This window comes from Rhineura floridana, chromosome 1 (assembly GCF_030035675.1).
Source record: "Rhineura floridana isolate rRhiFlo1 chromosome 1, rRhiFlo1.hap2, whole genome shotgun sequence".
NCBI classification, from domain to species: Eukaryota; Metazoa; Chordata; class Lepidosauria; order Squamata; family Rhineuridae; genus Rhineura; species Rhineura floridana.
Genome location: NC_084480.1, coordinates 61223462 through 61240935, shown reverse-complemented (window position 1 = coordinate 61240935; position 17474 = coordinate 61223462). Strand labels below are relative to the sequence as shown.

Genomic DNA, 17474 nt, shown 5'->3' with positions numbered 1-17474 from the left:
TTGCCTGCATTTCTTTGCAGTTGTACTGTAAGAAAATACAAAGAAAAAACAATGTGTTTGTAACACTTGTTTAGATCATTATTGTGGACATGGGCATCTTTAAGAACTCTAAGAATTGTGCTTGAGTTGCTTGTTTTACTTTTCTCTCCCAATTTCTTTTTCTTTTTGTGTTCTGTCTATATGATTGTAAGCCTGGTCCTAGGAATTGTCTTGTATTTTAATCTCTGTGCTTTGCTTTGAAAATGTTAGACACTTTAGAAATAATTATAGCAATAATAATAATAATAGCAGCAGCTGTTACATTTAACTATTGAAAATTAGGTTTTTGTGTTCTTTTAAAATACATATCAACTTTCAAGCACCATTGAAAAATATTCTTTTTTCTTACATACTTTTTCATAGCATATTTCAACAAAAACTTAGAACCCATCATATATAGGCCTGGTTTGCATATCACACTAAGCCAAGCAATGGCTTAGTGTGACCATGTGAGCGTGTTTGCTCCCAAAGAGATGCTGACAGCCTCTTTGATCCTCCCAAGTTCTTTTTGCTACTACGTCACACTGCGCTAAGCCAAAATTCGGTTTAGTGTGTCACCAAACTAGGGCTCATGCTTAAGCATTCTCCTCACTAACCATGCACTATAACCAATGTTCGTATGATACACTAAGCAAAAAGGACCAGGGAAGAGTGAAGCAGCTGTGGGCTCCTCTGGAGCCCACACACTCATATAGTCATCCTAAGCCACGTATGAACCAGTGTCAAGGCAAGCTAAAGTGACTTCATAGTACTCCTTCTAATACTTGCCTAAGATAAAAACTGGTGCATCCATAAATAATGAGCAGACCTAGGCCAAATGGGTGGGAGAAAAGACCAAAGAAGCAGAAAGCACTTGAGAATGGTTGCATAATTTAATCTGCCTTCCCTTCTTCCTTTCCTCTAAACAGCAGATCAGCACTGTGAGGGGCATTTAAATGAAGAAAGCAAGGGAAGAAGTAGGCAAGGGACTGAATCCAAGCACCCCCCCTCCTTGCTCCTACTCCACCTAACAATGGGTCAGCACTTTGAGTTCTTCACAGAGTTAATATACTTGGTGGAGAGGAGCTGAGACTGTTCTCTCCCTGCTTTCACAAACACATACAAACACACTCCTGAGAGTTGTGCTGAAACAAATTGGTGGGATGGATTTGTTGCATAGCAACCTGTTGTACCCCCACCATAGCAGATTCATATAAGAGAAAAGTCAGTGTCAGTGGACAAATGATGACCCTTGGGGAAAAGAGTTTCTGTGGTATGAAGGGCTCCAAATATTTACCCATTTATCTTCTGATTTAAAAGTTACATGACAAGTTTTAATGTGTTTTTATTTTGTGGGTCTGGCCTTTCTATTAGTAAGAATTAATAAAAATTCTTAAGATCAAGATACATCCATGTGGGGTTGCACTGAAGCTCTGCATGGTCTCTCTTTAATTTGTTCAGAAAGAAAAGCAAGATTTATCTAAGAAGAAAATATTGTTTTGCCATTTGAAAATTTGTGATTATTATCCATTTTTTTGAAACACAAATTATGTTCAACTTTACAGATTATTTTGGAATGTTATTTCTATTTTATTTTATTTTTGGTTTGTTAAATGTAATTACAGATGTGAAGAATTTGGACAAAAGTTCAAAGCAATTTCATTGAAATGGGCCAATCTCGTATTTTTCCAGTTGTGTAATATCGGCTTCATAGTTTCTTCTAGTAATTGAAGCATCCAACTTGAAATACCTGGTTGAACTAAAATACATCTTTAAGAAAAATAATGAAGAAGCAACTATCAGTTGCTAAAGATAATCTCACAAATGTGAACTATTGTAAAGCTATGCAGTGATGCATGCCCAAATCTAAAAACAACAGCTCTAGGAGGTTTAAATTGCTACCTTATTTTCATTTCATGCTCTTTGTATGCCTTTGTGGCTATGTGACCTGGCATTTTTCCTGATTTAGAAAATGTATTCTGTGAAATTTATCTTGTGAAAGCCAAACCTAACCCAGGGAAACTATCTAATTATCACTGCAAAGTTCTTTTGTCTTGTGTATTGATACTTATCCACATTTTGAACCCAGTTGTCTGACCTACCAACTCTCCCAATTACCATTTATAGAATCGTGTGCCCGCACATAGGCAAACAGGATTCTGGACTGATGGGAAATTGGCCTGATCCAGCAGGATCTTCTTATGTTCATTCTTTTCAATTAGCTTTGCATATCGTTTCTGTGACTTTTTGGGCCAATTGAGCAAAACATAAGCCTGAAGCTCCCCTCACCACCACCACCCCAAATTAATCATAAGGTTATTTTCCTGGAGTACCTCTGTGATGTATTCCATTTTAATAGTAAAATTATTGCCTACAAAAGCACAGAGAGGGAAGTGAATGCCTTTTAGTTTTCTCTGTTAAAGTCTGTAGAGAGAAGAGTGAGTCAGACCTAAAATGCCTTTGTGCATGGTTGTATGCAAGGCACTCTTTACATTTTTCTACCCCATTACAGTGTTCTCTGGCAGAATACTGATTTAAAAAAAAATAGACTGATAACTTTGGTGATGACACCTTGATTCTGAGAACATGATTTGTTTAAGAAATTTATTTCTAGTATAAAAGCCTCATGGGGACAATGTCACAAACTTATTAATAAAACAGCTAAAGTAGAAATGCTCCAAAGTACCTTAAAATAGCAGTATAAGTTGTTAAAAACTTGGGCAAACAGACTTATCCTGGCATGTTAAAGATAATAAATAAGTTCCCAGGTTAATATGGCTGGGAAGGGAGCTGAGATGCCATCACAAAAAAGACTCTTGCCAGGGTAACTATCCATCTAACATCTAAAAGTGGGGATACCCAGAGAAGGGCCTCAGCAGCCATAGTTTGCTAAGTAAGAGCAAAAATTTAGCAGCCACATTCTATTTATATATTAAACTTCTGTTCTGCCCTTCCTCCCAGAAAGAGTCCAGGGCAGTAAACAAAAAACAAACAGTAAAAACATCTTAAAAGATCTCAGAAACAAAACATCTTAAAACATTTTAAAAATAAATCTTTAAAATGTCTTAAAAATAAAACATCTTAAAAATGTCTTTTTTAAAATCTTTTAAAAATCTTAAAAAGCAATTCCAGACTGAGATAAGGTTTCTACTTAAAATGCTTGTTAAAAGAAGAAAGGTCTTCAGTAGGTGCCAACAAGATAACAGAAATTGTGCCTGTCTCATATTTAGGGAGGGGGAATTCCAAAGGGGAGGTCCCACAACAGTAAAGGTCAGCTTCCGATGTTATGCGGAATGAGCCTCCTGATGAGATGGTATCTGCAGGAGGCCACACCTGCAGAGTGCAGTGTTCGACTGGGTATATAATATATATGTTATATGAACTAGAATAGAGGGATGAATTTGGCTTTCATGAAAATCAAGAATGAAGGGGAGGTTCGAGGTATATTTGCAATATGGAGTGTTTTGTAACACTTTTAGAACCATGTCTATTAATCATTTGATTTCATTGTCATTGACAACCAACAAATCCAGTTTAAGATATAAAATGTAGTAAAAGTGGTAAATCATCTTGATAGCAAATATAAAGGGATTTGGAAAACAATACTCCTAGTTCACAAATATTTATCAAAAGCACACTATCAGTTTTATCTTACTAATATTTACTTATGAACATTTTGTTCAGATCAGCCTGTTAACTTATTTGTTGTAATTTAATTCTGTACCACTTCAGAACCATATCTGAGAAGTTATGTTATCACATCCCAGAATTAGAGGTAACGTAACAGAGATGCCTTATCTATTTGTTTTTGTTATGTAAGTATGTAATCAAGTAGACACAAGTAAGTCCCAGAACGAGTAGATTCATGATTAAAATATGGTACATCATAGATTAAATTGTTTATCATCTCTTTATTAGATAACACAGGAATTCTGAATAATAAAGTGTAAGCATTCTTAATGTTCCTAAATTCTTTAACAGTCTTCTCTCCAGAGACAATGTTTTTCCATGAGAAAGTGGTGTTTTTGAAGCATCACAGATGGGCCTAGAGAAGCCTGAGATTGTCCTTTGTTACCTGTGCCTCTAAAAATTAAAGTAAAATAATCTTATACTATATACTAAATTTCATTAAGTTTGTATGTTTAAGAAAAAAATACAGGAAAGAATCTGTATTTTGGCAGAATTTTGCTTTCTTTGTGTCTATTGGGCTAACTATTTCAGTATAGATGTGTGTGTTTTTATCCCCTCCCTTTAGGAGGTAACTGTAGTGGAGCTAAAGAAATTTGTTTTAATGGAAACTGTATGCACACAGAAATTTGCAATATTAAGTCCAAAGTTTCTTTGTACCTATGTATCTTAATCTCAGAAAAGCTACATTCTCTTGCAGTAGCAAATATTTGTTTAGTTATTTTGATTTAACAAAATCATAACACATTATTATATTTTTGTTTCTTTAGTTTAAATGGAAAGAAACTAAAGAGTAAACTATATAGCTAAATATAAAGAACAGAATGCAAAGACCCATTTAGCTAGTTCTTCATGCCCAATAGAATTTGAACTTGTGATTAATAACACTATCTTATACAGCACAACGAACTTGGGGGCGTTTCAAAAGTAATTTGTGATATGATACAGACATGTAAGCTCTTGTACATGCATGCCTAACAAAGGTCTTGGATCCTGCCATGGAATATCCAGAATTTATTATATCTCAGTTCTGTCTGTGGTCTGATTAATATGATTATATTTTATTGTCAAGAAGGTCAGCATTTTTAAGTCCTTCCATCTCTCCATTTACTTGCTGATAATCTGAAAATGTTAAATGTGTGGGTAATCAGCCAAAGTTTTTACGCCAAATTAATGCCCCATGTATTTTTGGAGCTTTCAACAAGCAAGGGCACTGGGGCTTAAGTCAATTGTAAAGGCTGTACCGATGCACTATCTTGTCCCTTTCACTGCTAAAGCAGGTTTTTTTTAAAGAATATTTTATTGTAATTTTTATAAACAAGAAAAAAAAACAGAAGCATAGAACTCTGCCACACAATACAAGTACTGGAAAAAACAAAATAATAATTCAAATATAAGAAGAAAAATAAAACAGATCAAGAAACAGAAAAGAGAAGAGACATTAATGCTTGACTGGAAGAAAGTGTTTTGATTAAGAAACCTTTAATGGTTTTCCTTGTATTTGCATATAAAGCTACCAGTTTAGGGTTAACTACTGTCCTTCCTTTTAACAATCAGAACTCAGTCAGCTGAAGCTCACTTGAAATGAATGGCAGTCCGAGACAACCACATGGGCAGAAGCATGCATATAGTTTGGAATGTTTTGACACATTTTACAGCAGTTGATCCCCAGTTAAAATGGGAATGCTGATTTTCTGTTTTAAGACCAGCCTTCCTATTGAACTTGAGTGACTTGGGGCTATCTAGCATTGTGACTAATTTCAATTAAAACTATCCAGTGCTGCATTCATGCAAGGGCAGTCACACATAGTAATTCCCCCCTTCTCATTGCACCCCCTGAAAAGCCACTTCTGAGGGTCAGGGAATCTTCAGAAAAGGCCTGTGTTATGAGGTATGGACTGCAGTGGGAGTAGTGCTCCCATTTATGCAAACTGCCTCCACCTTTTTTTGTGGCAATTATCCCTCTCACTTCAGCAATTTATCCCACAACCATTTCCTGGTGTTCCCTAACCCTCAGGAGAGGCTTTTGGGGGAGTACAGGGGGTTGCAGTAGGGAGGAAGGGTAGAGAATCCCTCTGCACAAGCATCCTTGCATGCATGCAGAGTTGGACACCACCCAATATATCTTTACATTTTCCATAGTAGCAATGAGTGTTTAAACTATTGTGGAATTGGTGTGTTCATGTGATTGGAAACAAAAAGTTTGATGAAAATGTTAAAAGTGTCTGCTGCTTCTAACAAAGGATGAGTTCCTTAGTTTATTAAATTGTAAGCTGTCTTTACACTGAAGAAAAACTTTGCCTGCCATCCGAACCATTTGCCAAAAAAACCCCAGAGTTTTTACACAAAGATCAATTGGTTCTGGTGTATGCATTTCCTGCAGTAATACATGGGTACATTACACGAAACTTTGATGTCTTTTCCATTATAGTTGATAGAAGTTTACAAAGTCTGTGTTGTAAATTGGGGGTAAGTACTTGTAATGTGAACATTGCAATTTGGCTGGAGCAGTCACCATTTTTTCTAATATTTTTCACTAGATGGCTTTAGAAAAAATGTCTGCCACTAGGGTACTATTAGGCTGTAATTAGTGTAACTAACTAATATGAAAGAGCAGAATAGAGGTCACATTAAGACTTCAAAGGTCTTAACAGGTTAGGGTTGGAGGGCAATCTGTCTCCTTTCTTAATCTGTTGCCATATCTGGTGAGATTTGTTGAAATCTTCAGTGACCTCTAACCTTGAGGTGTTGCTCTCCCATAATTTACTGGTCACATGCCATGTTCTTTATTCTCGTCTGTTTAGATGAGCACAGGACTTTGTGAATGGCAGCTTCATTTTAGAGTTCATGTACAAATGTGCACAGATTATCAGCCCTTCACTGCAAATAAAAGATTATGGCTTAACAGCTTTAACATTCTTGTTCTGCCAACACTGGATAACAATAACAGTTCTTTGCTACACTGTGGAGTTTGATTTGTATATAACATTTAAATTAAGTACAGAAGAAGAAGCAGTAGATAATTAAGGATACAGAATTACGTTATTTTTTCTGCTACACTTAGCAGCCTAATGCGAGTGTTACATATCTGCAGTAAAAACTGATGAAGTTTTTAGATCTCTATTTACAAATATATATATTTTGCAAGCAAATTTTATCTCTTGTCAGTTTCACATATTTCTATAACAGTTTGCCTTAAATGAAAGTTTAATCCAAGTGAAAAGCAGAGGTGTTGCTCCCTTATTGTTTCTCTTCATGTGACATTTCCCTTTACCTTTTTTATAGTACATTCTCTTGAGACTAAGGACCACTCAGAGGAAGTACATGTGCAAAGAATTATTTTCCCCTATCACCTTTTAATTCTGTAGGTCCGAGTAATATACTTTCTGGATGTGTTTGTGCACCATAGGCTTATTGCCTGAAGTCACTTTGCAAAGTAACACACAACCAGTCCAACAATGTTTGGTTTTAATCTGAATGTTAAAGGCCTTTTAAAAGAGTATGAAAATGAAAGAGCAGAAAGCAGTCTGAGGCCAAATTTGAAGATTGCTGGGGGGGGGGAGGTATCATATAAGAAGTTTTTGAGCAGTGACACTAAGAACAGTATTTGGAAAAGGTTTTTTTTCAAGACTATCTTGTGATTAACTAGAGGAGTACTACATCAAAGCCATACTGACTTCAAAGCTCAGAACCGCTTCCAGCTATTACTAAAATCTACCACTTCACCCTGCCAACAACTCATCTCAGTAGCTTCACTAAGTTATACCCATTGACTTCCTATCCTCTGTTTCGAAGGAGAAAAAGTAAAGATACAATTTGAATTAAATATTATTTCAAAGCGGTAGCATAGCCTCAAAATAAGATACGCAAGAAATAGTGGGAAGATTTTTTAAAACATTAAAAATGAAGTCAAATTATTGTGGCTTATTTGTTTGCAGTTTCATCTGTCTGCTCTAATGAAGCATCCTGTGATAAGTGTCACGGCAGTATTCCATTGCAAGTTAGCCCTCAAATGACATGGTCAGTTTGCTTTTGATAGATAGTAATTACTAGAGAACTCGTCTTTACAGTGAGTCCTTTAGAGTAATTCTTAAGAAAGGCAGTTAAAACTTAGAAATTTGATAGAAGAACTAAATGTTGCTGGGCCTTAGTATTGTTCTTACCTATGCATTCTTTAAAATAGGACATTTTTTTTAAAAAAATGTTCCATAGAATGTTAGGTGGCAATTTTTAACTGTAACCAGTTCTCAGAAATGTAGTAATATGCACCTCTATACCAGTCTTGTAGTACAACTGATCGATAATAGTTGTTGTTTTTGCTCTATTTTAGCTGAAAAAGGTGAGGAGCAGAACCTTGCATATATTGGATAGAGCTATAAACTAATTGTCTGACTTTTACACTATTTAATTGATCTATAAATGAAATGCAAACAATTTATGTACTTCATACCTTAATGAAGGGGCTTTTTTAACAAATCTGAAGAGAGAACCTTCCACTTAAGTGTAAAATAACATACAAATTTATACTGTCCCCTCATTTGGTATATAAGCCAGAAAGAAAAACCAGCATTAATTTATTTTTCATCACATTTGGCACAGGGAGAAGTTGACATCTGTGTGATCTGCATAGGAGCATACCTTTTAGGAGTCCCAGAGTTTTGCTTATGGCCAGGGTTGCTTATTAATCTACACTTATTTATTATTCATTTATTAAATTTATATCCCTCCTTTCCTCCCAGAACGAGCAAACAAAAACACTCTAAAACATCTTAAAAACGAATGACTTTAAAACATCTTGAAAAAATGTTTAAATTGGGATAAGGTCTCTACTTAAAAGGCTTGTTGAAAGAGGAAGGTCTTCAGTAGGCACCAAAAAGATAACAGAGATGGTGCCTGTCTAATATTTAATGGGAAGGAATTCCAAAGGATAGGTGCCACAACACTAAAGGTCTGCTTCCTATGTTGTACAGAACAGATCTCCTGATAAGATGGCATTTGCAGGAAGCCCTCACCTGCAAAGTGCAGTGATCGACTGGGTACAACTAATTAAATTCAGCTGCTTAACTGCACTGACTAATTGGTTCAAGTTTGTGGTCTTAATATTTTATATTTCTTACATTAGCACACTCCTTCATATGTAATAATCTAGCAGGATACTTTATCCTCTTTACAGCAATGAGAAGGTTAAAATGTACTGAAATAGTAATTTACTGCGGTGTTAATATTATTCAGCATTTAGAAGTGTTACATTATTATTTTCTGACTGGGACTTCTTCTGCCTACACTTATTGAAGTGGTACATTAATCTTGAAATAAAATTTGTCTTATAAATGATATATTAATAGAAAGTTAGGAAGAAGTGAGATTCTCTGTACGTGTTTTATAGAACAATGTATATGTTCAGTAGAGATCTATGACATGCTTTCTGGAGCTATGCCATTAATCCATTTACAGCCATTCATTGCAATGAAGAGAAATTTCTAGTGAAATAAGTGATCATATGTTAAGGGGAATGTCTTTGCTTCACTTGTACTCTCTTTTTTATTTTGCAAATGCAGCTGGCACTCTTAGCAAATGTTTAAGCCAGTCCTTTTATTAAAATTGAAAGAATGTGGCAACAGTCAGCAATTTTGAGGCTCTTGGCCAGAGTCCAACCAGCTAGTTGTTTGGCTTCACTTAGTTCCACATCGCTGAGTGTAGAAGGCAAAAGTGGCCCAGTTCTGTGCTGACCTATTGGTCATGACCACTCCTACCTCATTCGGAAAGTTTTACATCCTAATCTTCTGGCATACATAATGGAGGTCTGAAGCAATAAATGAAGATTTAAAGTAAGGAACTTGCTGGCTGTTAACTGTTTCAGATGAATGATCCACTGTATAATAGGTGTAAATGAATGAATATAATGCATTCAGTTTAAAAAAATGTATCTTAAGAATTCACATATTAAAAGGAAGAAAATGCCTAGGAACTTATGGTTAGATCTAAAATATATGTGTGTGTGTATGTTCTTTTAAAAAGTAGAGAAAAATGCTTCCAAGCTGTCTGATTATACAAAATGTCAGTGTGTTTGAAATAAATTGTTTATATACGTTTATGTGCCATCTCATCTTTGAATTTGTTTCCCTTAATATTGAGTTTTTTCTTAATATTTAACACATTTTCCTACAATGAATTGTACATAGTATGAGCAGCAGAATAATTTGAGGCTCATCAAAAATACAGATTTCCAGATTTTTTGTTAAACTTGGGGTTTTTTTTAATAAATGGTCTCACAGCACAAATATAATGTATAGAACTAACAAGACAGGTTAACCATATTCATATTTGCTATGTATTACTATATTAGTAGCTCGGGCTGCACGAATGGATTTCTTTAATTCTTTATGAGTTAATTTTTTTATTTCTTATAAATATAGCAATAAAGTATTTCAGTTATTTTATTTATTTATTATTTATTTATTATTTAATTTATATCCCACCCTTCCTCCCAGCAGGAAGCATTTATTGCAATGCAATAAATGTGTATTTATCGTGTTCTGTATTTGCATCATATTTGTTCTTACTGTTTTTGTGCAACTTGTGTGCAGACTTTAGCCGTAAACATGCTGAAGTAGTCCATTTTTACAGAATAAGTAAAAAGAAAAAGTGGAAGCTGCCAATATTTGTTCTTGGATTTCTGTATAACAGAAATGTTCTTTAAAGTTTTTTATTTAAACTTTAGAAAAACCTTTTGTTTGTACATACACTTTTTGTTTAATTTATATCCTTTATGTTCAAAGATTAAGAAAACAATGACTACATTGAAAAGTAGTTTGGGTGTAGCACAGTGGGCAATATTCTTCTGATATAGAGCTCTTCTCTGTACATTATTAAGCATCTTTAAATGCAGCCTTTTTTACATTTTTTTTTTACTTCAAAAAACATAGTGTCATTTGAGAGGGTGAGAACTGTAGCTATCTCAAGTGGGTTAGCTGCAGTTTCTTAGAAATGCTAGTAGATTATCTGTCACGTTTATAGGATTCCCTGTCAGCTATGGTGAAGAAGATTTACTCTTACACTATTCTCCCCACCAAAAAAAAAATCAATAGGATACATCAAGGGTGGGGAACCAGTGGCCCTCCAGATGATGATGGATTACAACGCTATCATCTGTTTGCCATGCTGGAAGCCACAGGTTCTTCATCCTTGGGATAGGACATATTAGCAAGTGTTAATAAAGTTGTTAAAGCTGTGCCAGCAATGCAGGAATGCTATTCCAGTGTAACAGGTGGATATGTCAGTTAAAATCTTTAGGAGCAAGTGCCATAGTGTTGTGTTAGAGTTAAAATGAAAGCTGCTTTGTGGAAAAATGAAGCCTTTCCAATTGCCTTGGGCCATTCACACTACATTGCTTATGAAAATTATCTGGTTACTGCTGTTATCAGAAAAAAAAGTTTATTAAAGTAATCTTTTAAAAATATTTGGAATAAGATAAGCACTGACTTCCAATTATAAAGGTCAAAGTAAAGAAGAAAGTGCCACTGGTTTGTGTAAGGTGACACTATGCCCTTCCTGTCTAATTTGATTACATAGACACCAAAGCTCCAGGCAAAGCTGATTTTGGTTATAAGCAGCTTCTTAACCCTTTGAGAACTCACATAAACACTACCTACCAGTGGCTAATTATGTTGCCCGGTTACATACAGCAAAGTGCAAAGGTAAAAATGTAAAACTAGAGTAATGCATGTTACAAAATAGAGCAAGATTACTTCAGCAGATCACAGCAGTTTGTTTCCTGTGTACACTTACTGTTTTGTTTCCAGAGGGATTCCTTTCACATTCATGTGGCAAACTTAAGAGGGAAGAATTCAAAATCAGGCAGGCTTGTGACAGTAATCAAAAGTCAAGTAATTTTTACTGTTTCATAAAATTTTAGATATTAAAATTACGACACTTAGATACTACAAAATCATGTGGTCTTTGTGCAGAAGAGCCACGAGTGATATAAATCTTTTCCAGAAGCACTTCTCAGCTTGGTTTATTGATACATACTTAGCTCAGAGTACATGATTTGCAGGTTCAATCTCCATCATTTCCACTTGTTTCTTCTTAAAGTGGCACAGCAAGAAAGATTTCTGTCTGGTGATGGGAGGTTGCGGTCAGTCAGAATAGACAGCTCCTAGCTGGATGACTCATGGTCTGACTCAGTATAAGTCCATTTTATATATTTGAGGAGGATCTGTAGCTTGCTAATAGAGCACATATTTTCCATGAATTTAAGAAGAATTTCAGGCAGTAGGCGCTAGAAATGATCCCTATCTGAGGAGTGACCTCACAGGCTTCTTTTTGGCTCACAGGTGTAAACTGTGATGGCAGCTACAACTAGAGGAGTCTGTAGAGTAATTGTTGAGTTTGCATACAAATATATTGATCAGATGAACTTCAGATACATGATTATGATAATTTGAACTCCTTAGATGCTTAAGAAGCCAATTCCAAAATGTGTTGCTATCCATATGAGGGCAATCAAACAAAGCTGAAATACAGGAGCTGTGATAAAATATTTTAATTGTATAAAAACACTCAGATTACTTTGTTTCTGATTCATTCATCAAATTTTGAAATTCACAATTCTGGATGAATTAATTTAGAGTAAATGGTGTGACCTTGTATATGGGACATGACACAGTCTGGCTAAGTGTGTATATATATTAGAGAGGGAGACAGTCGTTTTTTTTTGCCACAGATGCAAAAACTATCATCTAAAATAAAAATGCCTCTAGAATAACAATGACACCCTGATATCATGCTCACAGTCATTCACTTCCATTAGAATCCCTATTCATGTATGCATATATTGAAAGACTAGAGAAATACACTTTTAACTAGCCTTGTTGTATGTATAAACGTTTCTACAGTGTAACAGGGAAGGGGCTTTTCACCCCATGACATGTTTGAGGTGTCTTAAAATTGAGATGGATACAAATATGGGGAAGGTTTCCAACCTAAAAACAGCAACTGTGAAAAGAATCTCCTGAGTATGTAAAGGAAATGGAAATGATAAAGGAGAAAATGGCTGAGCTGTGGGCCATAATGGAGGGACAGAAGAGAATGAACAGAAAGGATGAAGTTGTAGAATTAGATAACAAATTAAAAAGCAACATCTGTGTAACCTAATGGCAATCTTCATAATATTGGAAAGTAGCCAATGCAAGAAAACTACGAAAAAAACAAGATTCAATTTAACTTCTGTTCCAATTGACAGAAAGCATTAAGGCTGGAACTGTTAAATAAATGATGCTTACTCTGCACTTTGATCATAGTACCCTAATTTGGCATCCATTACATTGGTTACCCATTTGTTTCTGGGCTGAATTTAAAATGATAGTATTGACCTTTAAAGCCCCAAACAGTATGGGACCAGGTTATTTTAAGGACAGCCTGTGCCACCCTTTGCCAGCCTGCTGCCTTTCAGATGTTTTGGACAATAATTCCCATAGCAATTGATTAGAGTTGTCATCCATAGAATAGTAGAATTAGAAGGGGCCTGTACGGCCATCGAGACAACCCCCTGCTCAATGCAGGAATCCAAGTTAAAGCAGACCTTACAGATGGCTGTCCAGCTGCTTCTTGAATGCCTCCAGTGCTGGAGAGCCCACCACCTCCCTAGGTAATTAGTTCCATTGTTGTACTGCTATAACAGGAGGTTTTTCCTGATGTTCAGCCAAAATCTGGTTTCCTGTAACTTCAAACTCCAAAACATCTGGAGGGCTCCAGGTTGGCAAAGGATGGCTTATGCCCATATGAGGAAACATAGACTTTTTATCATACCAAGCTCTTTATTGTTGTTATTACTATCTCCTACATATTATTTTATATGCTGCTGTTTTTATTGTTTGTTCAATTGTGGGTGGGGTTTTTTACATTTTTATTTATTTTTATTTTATTTATTTATTGTATTTGTACCCCACTCTTCAGCCAGAAAGGCTCCCTGAGTGGCTTACATACCATCAATTAATACAGACAGTCCCTGCCCACAGGCTTACAATCTAAAAAGCATAACGCACAAAGAGAAAGGGCAAGGAGGGAAGAGGAAAACACAAACTCAGCACTAATCAACATGTTACAATAAAAACAGAATAGAGAGCTGTTTATGTGGCCAATGGAGTGTCGACTCAGAAGTAAACCCCAGTAAGTTCAAGGCAAGTATACTTCCAGGTATGTACAGGATTACAGCTTTCTGACCCTCTTCACCCCCCCATGAGTGTTCTCGCCTGGCGGGAATGCGTCCTTCATCTCTGACAATGTCTCTTGCTTGCTCAGATGGAGGAGAGAGGTGTGTAAGTGTGGTCACCAACCTCCTTGGGCCAGTGAGCGAACACACTTGGAATGTTGAGAAAGTGTCATGGGCGCCAGTCAGAAAATGCTTCATTCACAAAAGGCGAAGAGGCAACTGTCTAATCACAACAGAACACTGATGTGTAAGACGATGACCCTAATCTTTCCTTTTTCCTCTCTCATTCAGTATCGCTGCTCGGATTCACTCTTCCATTCTAATAAGGTGGGAGAGGAAGTACATTTCTCCTCTGTCCTCTCTCTGTGCACGATTCGTAGCTTTGTAAGCCTCTAACATAGCCCCATTTATTCATCTTCCCGCCCTGAAGTATCCCAAATTCCCTTATGAGTCATCAGTACCCATGGTGGTGGTGACGGTGGCCTTCTCGGTCACTAGGAGTCACGGTTCATTCACAAGGTGACCAGGCAAATGCCTAATCACAACATTGCACCGTGCAAGACAACGGCCCTATTCATTTCCCCAAGTACAATGTAGTCTGCGGGTTCACAGATATCTGAACATTTTGTTTGTTTTAGACCAGCTTCTATAGGATTGTGAAGGCTTTTTAATTACATAGAGGTACTACATTGGATACGGAGACAAGTTAATGATTATGCAGGCATCTGCTATACTAAGGTAGTTACAAGTAGAAGTATTTTAGTATTTTCACCTTCTGAGGCCTTACCCTAAAAGACAAGGCAGGAACAATAATAGTAGCAGGAGCAGTAGTAGTATTATTGCTTCTTCAAAGGTAAATCCTATCTCACCAACCTTGTAGAATTATTTGAGTGTTAACAAACATTTAGGAGCAGTCAAGTAGATGTTATATTCAAGGGTGCTCCAAAAGCTTTAGATAAGGGTAAGGAATCTCAGGCTCAGGGACAATGTAGCTCTCCATCTTACCCTTTATCTGACACTCAGGACTCTCCTTAGGCCACACCCCTTACTGGCCATGCTTTGCATTCCCTTTGGGTGTTTTTTCCTAGCTGGAATGTGTCCTTGAACACAGCCTTGATATCGGCAGGACTAGCCCCCTTGCCATTGAATGCTTAGGGTCAAGGGTTCTTGCTTCCTCCCTTCCTCCCTGTCTATGTAAAGTCCTTGTCTGTCGAACGTTAGTTCACCTAAGCTCACAAGTTATCAACAGCAGTCATCTAGTGTAGGTGGAGAATAGTGGAGATCCCACTCAAGAATTCTTAAGTCTTGGGAAGTACCAGAAATCTTCTATTTCGGAGTCAGACTTCAAACATCACAACAGTCTTTATAACATATGCCATTTATTCATATCTTGCACACTACAACTAACAAAATACATTCTGGATGGCCTTAGCCATTATTATAGAAACAGAAAAACAGGAATGCATATCAGCATGAAAGAACTTGCTGGATATCCATTTAACATCAAAGTATAAGACTCTGTGATTACAGCAAAGCCTTTGACTGTGTAGATCATGAAAAACTATGGAATGCTTTAAAATAATTGGGGGTGCCACAGCATCTGATTGTCCTGAGGCACAACCTATACTCTGGGCAAGAGGCTACTGTAAGGACAGAATATGGAGAAACCAATTGGTTCCCCATCGGAAAGGGTGTGAGACGGGTGCATTTTATCACCCTATCTGTTTAATCAATATGCAGAACATATACGGAAAGCAGGATTGGACAAAGATGAAGGAGGTGTAAAAAATGAAGGGAGAAATATCAATAGTTTAAGATATGCAGATGATACCATACTACTTGCAGAAACCAGTAAGGATTTGAAATGAATGTTATTGAAAGTTAGAGGAAAGCACAAAAGCAGGACTACAGCTGAACGTCAAAAAGACTAAATTAATGACAACAGAAGATTTATGTAACTTTACAGTTGACAATGAAGACATTGAATTTGTCAAGGATTATCAATATCTTGGCACAATCATTAACCAAAATGGAGACAATAGTCAAGAAATCAGAAGAAGGCTAGGACTGGGGAGGACAGCTGTGAGAGAACTAGAAAAGGTCCTCAGATGCAAAGATGTATCACTGAACATTAAAGTCAGGATCATTGAGACCATGGTATTCCCGATCTCTATGTATGGATGTGAAAGTTGGACAATGAAAAACGGGTAAGAAAAAATCAACTCATTTGAAATGTGGTGTTGGAGGAGAGCTTTGCGGATACCATGGACTGTGAAAAAGATAAATAATTGGATGTTAGAACAAATTAAACCAGAACTGTGACTAGAAGCTAAAATGATGAAACTGAGGTTATCATACTTTGGACACATAATGAGGACGTGATTCATTAGAAAAGATAATAATGCTTGGAAAAACAGAAGGAAGTAGAAAAAGAGGAAGGCCAACCAAGAGATGGATTGATTCCATAAAGGAAGCCACAGACCTGAACTTACAAGATCTGAACAGGGTGGTTCATGACAGATGTTCCTGGAGGTCACTGATTCATTGGGTCGCAATAAGTCGTAATCGACTTGAAAGCACATAACAACAAAATAAGACTCTGAAGGCACATCTTAGTTAAAAAAAGTTACAATAGATGAAGGATTGAGTTAATCTCTAAATCATATCGCAAAGCCAAAATTACAAAGTACATGGAAATGCATATCATGATACATCATCCATCAGATATCATGGATGGAATGGATGGTTTTCTCCTGATTTCTTCAACCCCCCACTCCAGCAGAGCTGAGGTGTCCTGAGTGGTATAAAACCTGGCTTTTTATACACTTTCTTTTTAATGAGACTTGTTGTCATGGCCTTATCAATTATGTTGTCCACTAGGGGCAGCATTTGCTGCCTCCCAAGAGCACTCCATATCTTCTTCTCACTTCATATTGACAGTTACCATAAAACATTGGCTGACTGCCCAGACATGTTATCTTGTACCATACTCTGCTTTAAACAATGCTTTGTCTAGAAGGGAGGATTGAAGAAAGCCTTTTTAAAAGAGAATTTATTCCTTCTATGCACTGCTAACCTATAAGCTAAACCATTATAAACTTATGTAAATTATTTCAGCAGATTATATGTATTAATTAAGCCATTATCTGGATTGTCCCATTACACCCTAGTGATGCCTCTTTCTGGTCTGGATGGAAGACAGAGAAGGGTGTATGTATCAAAACTAGCCTATATAACAAGGGCAAAATTTGCTAGATAGGGCTGGAGGACATTCCTGATAAGGGATGGCTCCTCTTACTGGTCGTGACAGGCAGGGTCTAGAGATTTCTTAGTTTCCTTTCCTGGGGGAGGAGTCATCCCGCTCTCCAGACCGGCCCTGCCTGCGACCTGTGAAGGTTGGGTCTTCTCTCTGCTCAGAACTTCCTTTTACCTCTGTTTTTTGCTGTTTTTTCAGTTTTTTTGCTTTTTGTCATTCTCTCCTTAATGTTAGCTATTTCTCTCTTCTGTCTCCATCCTTTACTGTTTTCTCCCCCCTGCCCGCCTTCACATCATGGGT

The 17474-nt window shown here is 36.7% G+C and overlaps 1 protein-coding gene across 11 annotated transcripts in view; it reads left to right on the top strand.

Moving 5' to 3' along the window:
- The window catches only part of ARB2A (ARB2 cotranscriptional regulator A), a 495278-nt gene that overhangs the window by 359657 nt on the left and 118147 nt on the right, over positions 1-17474 (top strand). The window contains exon 11 of one of the 11 annotated variants that reach the window (XM_061622266.1): positions 2146-4397. The exons of the other annotated variants lie outside the window; for them this stretch is intronic. Coding sequence (XP_061478250.1) covers positions 2146-2165 — 20 coding nt within the window. The 3' untranslated portion in view covers positions 2166-4397. Of the gene's footprint in view, positions 1-2145; positions 4398-17474 lie in introns of those variants that run through there. 11 annotated transcript variants of the gene reach the window in all.